The sequence below is a fragment of the Ptychodera flava genome, chromosome 8 (assembly GCF_041260155.1).
Source record: "Ptychodera flava strain L36383 chromosome 8, AS_Pfla_20210202, whole genome shotgun sequence".
NCBI classification, from domain to species: domain Eukaryota; kingdom Metazoa; phylum Hemichordata; class Enteropneusta; family Ptychoderidae; genus Ptychodera; species Ptychodera flava.
In genome coordinates this window covers 9,805,114-9,808,908 of record NC_091935.1, presented here as the reverse complement: position 1 = coordinate 9,808,908, position 3,795 = coordinate 9,805,114, and the positions used below count along the sequence as shown (strand labels likewise).

General features: G+C 37.7%; 1 protein-coding gene across 1 annotated transcript; it reads right to left on the bottom strand.

Moving 5' to 3' along the window:
- Positions 1 to 254: 254 nt before the first annotated feature.
- On the bottom strand, positions 255 to 3,481 carry LOC139138426 (thioredoxin-1-like). The gene is made up of 5 exons (XM_070706808.1): positions 3,384 to 3,481; positions 2,310 to 2,414; positions 1,891 to 1,950; positions 1,661 to 1,726; positions 255 to 628 (listed from the first exon to the last, which is right to left on the bottom strand). The coding sequence occupies exons 1-5, from the start codon at positions 3,408 to 3,410 to the stop codon at positions 554 to 556; spliced, it is 333 nt and encodes a 110-aa protein (XP_070562909.1). The 5' UTR covers positions 3,411 to 3,481; the 3' UTR covers positions 255 to 553.
- Between the last annotated feature and the right edge of the window lie 314 nt (positions 3,482 to 3,795).

Below are 3,795 nucleotides of genomic sequence, written 5' to 3'. Positions count from 1 at the left end.
AGAAAAAAAGTGTAGCCAATGAAATGCAATGTCCATTTGGTCCAAAATTATAAAACAATTACAGAAAAATTCACAAAAATTGGTAAATTTGGTGGGAAAAGTTACGCCGCTCCAAAGGTTTAATAGTTTAACTCGTGGTTAAGTTGTAGTTCCGAACACGAAAGAAAAAACCGTCGGCAGAGAAGTATAGAGATGCAGACAGAAAAGTTGTTGAGTGGCTAACAATCTACAAATGAATTACCAATGACAAAATATCCAGATATTAAGAACGACTTTATTTCAGAGACCAGTGTTGTGGTCATTCAAGATTAAAAAGTACGCTTTCGATCATTCAAAGTAAAAACAAAAGTTTAGCGATTTGCTTTTGTAATCCTCAATCAAAGTTGTTATTATGAAGAAGGGGAAATAAATTCAATTTGAAAGAAAGAGTCATGTACAAGAATGCAACAAAGATGCACTTAGCAAAGGAATAAAGCTAAAGTTTTCGGTATTAAAGAGTAATCCCATTGGTCGATGTCATCATTTGGTGTTACCGCTCATGACTATCCACCGCTTACAGTTTGTCCAAACGTTCCAGGGTAGCTCTGAGGGCCGCTTCGTCCAATCCCTCTATTCGTTCTCCTTTCATCTAAATAAAAGAACAACAGGAGAGTATTAATCAACGCCAAAGAATTGCCCACTTTCTAGAAAATTCTAATTACCTTTGTTTTACATTTAAATATAATAAGAGGTAAGGTATGTTGAACAAATTAAAATTTTTAAGGAAACCGGGAGATACTCGCTACTGCATTCCCTCTTTCCACTCAACATGCATAAAAGTTTCCCGCTGGCTTTTTTACAACTACATGGGCTTCCGTTTCAAAAGTGGCAAACCTCCGCAAGAATCAAAGTCCTAGCCCATCCACATTGTTTTCCAAAGCGACAAACACAGCAATCAAGTTCCATTTCCCTCTCCCCTTTCCGCCGCCAACTGAAACGCCCGCCAACCCGAAAACTACTTTCCAACGTATTCTCAGCCGGTACGGTTAAACACAATTAATTTTCTTGATATTTCGGCTTAAGGTAGTATGCGCCTCGAAAGAGAAAAACTTAAACTTTTTCTCAAACTTTCCTCTATGAAACTTTCAGCCATTGTCTCACTAAATCAAGAATAAAAATCGGGGGTCACCGGGCAAATTTTGGTACTAGAGAAACAAATACCAAAGATTTACTGATATTTTAAATTCAGAATGGCCGCCATCCCTGTGTTCAATCTATGGAGTAAAAATAAAATTTTCGATTTTCAAAAAACTAAGCCGGTGAAAAGTTTTCTTTCACCAAGAGCTTCAAAATGAATACCTACAAGTGGTAGATCAGAAAAGAATTGTAAAAGTTTGAGAGTCTGAGTATCTGTCCCCAAGGCGCGTTCTATCTTAAAGAAAGGCTGATAAAATGGAAAAGGAAGTGTTCTTGTAGGTTTTTCCCTTCTTTGTTGCAACTTATTTTTCTTTTCTAAAAGCAGTAAACCGACACATGCTGAGCTATAAGAACAATAGGTAATATTTTGGACGAATTAGATTTTATTAAAGTTATCTTCGATGAAGCATAATATGAAAAGACAGACTTCATTGTAAGAATCACGTAATTCTTTTCTGCGAAATCAATTTTTTTCATATATTACCTCATTTGCGTTTCTGAAGAACAGGAAGGAAGGTATTTCATTTATTTCGTAATTTGAGGCAATGCCCTGCAAATTTAAAAAAATAAAAGCATGGTGAAAATCTAAAAATTACGGTAAGACATTGAAAATACACTGACAATGATATTGAGATCGAAAAGGCGGCATCTGACAGACAAGTAGCACTGCAATGCCTTCACACTAAGGACTGTGTAGAAAGCAAAGAAACTCACCGGAGCTGCTGCAATGTCCGTCTTGATGAAATTCAGCGCACGGAATTCGCGCGCAAAAGCCTATAAAACACAAAAAAGCGCGAAAATAGGAGTAAGAAACCAACATGCGTTAAAATTCATGTTATAACTTGATCATTTAAATAGGAACAGAACTAACACACATGAAGCAATGAACGGCGTCAAAAAATACAGTTGACCAAAGTTCAAACGATATGGTTACGGTTGCCAGGAACATACGTGGTCACGGAATGAACAGCATCTAAGCTGCAAAAATGGCACAAATAATAAATTTTAATTTCAAAAAGCAGACCCTTACATGCAATATCGGAACAATGATTAGGGATGTATGGCATGATTAAAAAGACATTTTGCGATTTAGAGATCTTTGATTGTTGTATTAGCAGATCACTCCATATTACCTTATAAGTTGGAATAAAATCCTCAGAGCGTTCGTGCCACCATGCGGCAATCATCAGGACCAAGACTCGATCACCGATGTTGTTCTTGATGTCATTAAGCTCAGCCTTTTGGCAGAAGAGAGAGACATGGAAGAGTTTAAAGTGTGTACGAGGAATTTCTCACATGAGGCACTGATTGAGAAGTAAACGGGAAAATGGTGCCTATGTTTAAACTCTGATAGCATGGACTTAATACAATATCTCCGCACAGTACATGCCCTGGATATATTTGGCGAAAAAAGTTCAAGTAGTGCTTAAATTACTCAGCAACGCGAAACAGAAAGTATTAGATTGCTGTTCACACTTTCGTCGATGAAACTTTAGATCAATCTGGTATTCCTTTACAAATATTTTAAAATGCGAATGACAGCTATACCGTTCGTTAATTGTATTCAGAGAAGTGGATTTTTGAAATTTCACACAAACACGATTTGTGAAAGTTGCATTTGCTGTACAGTACGCGAAATGAGTCAATACAAGCAGCAGACCAGGAAAGCCGGTGAAAGGACGTGTGTGCGAGAAAGTGATACTAAGCTATTCCACCTTTAAAAGTAAATAACAATATATATGGCCTCCGAAAATGTTTCAGGTCCTTGACATTCAGTAAAAGTGGTGCATCGACGCGGGGTTTTTTTCTTGTTTTTCTTTTTTCTTTTTTTCATTTCATTTTTTCTCTGGTTTGGCGCTATCGATGCAACAGTTGTTGTCTTTTTGACTGGCTACATAATACTTTCCTTTTAGCATTTCGGACATGCAAACAGGGATATCAAGGACAGCTCTACTGATGAGTATGAACCCCCCCCCCCTCCGCGAAAAAGCCATGACGCGCAGATATTGAAATGACGCGCGCGGTGACCAGAACCGATCTTTATGGGCAACACGAAAATTAAGTTTTCGCGAAGTTCACATTTTGTCATTGATACAAAGCTTTCCTCTCCGCGTTTTTAAGCAACCATAGTCATTTTACTTTGTAAAATCTTACAGAAATCTGCATGCTAAACGCTAAACGCTAAATGCTAAATTGAAGAAACATACCTGCTCGTAGATTGTTCTCACGGACATCTTGCTTGTTTAGTTTTCTGAACTCGCTGTGGAATTGAACATTGGAATGATAAGTGTTCCTCGGTTGTCTTAATTTATATACTTTTGGTATCTGTCACGCAAACGACTACAGGGCCCCGGAACTTGTCAGTGAGTAGTGCGCGCGCTGTAAAAGTTTGCAAATCCGGAGATTTTTTCAAAAAAGTGTCTCAACTTGGCCCACAAGTTTTCCGTTTTAATTTTGTGATTGATTATGATCTTTGTAAAACTTATTATTTACGTTTTAGCTGAAAAGTTACGATGTTTACGATATTATTCATATTCACGGGCACATACGAACCATTATTGCGTATTTGTGGTCGGCCACATGGTTAAGGTCGACCAACTAAAATGCGATGGACAGGGC

What these genes read in the sequence shown, in the direction of transcription:
- LOC139138426 (XM_070706808.1), bottom strand. Translation starts at nt 3,410, where the DNA reads ATGTCCGTGAGAACAATCTACGAGCAG. An exon ending in ATTTTATTCCAACTTATAAG is followed by an intron (nt 1,951 to 2,309) that starts GTAATATGGAGT and finishes TGTGTTTTATAG; the next exon opens with GCTTTTGCGCGCGAATTCCG. An exon ending in TCTTCAGAAACGCAAATGAG is followed by an intron (nt 629 to 1,660) that starts GTAATATATGAA and finishes TCTTTTATTTAG; the next exon opens with ATGAAAGGAGAACGAATAGA.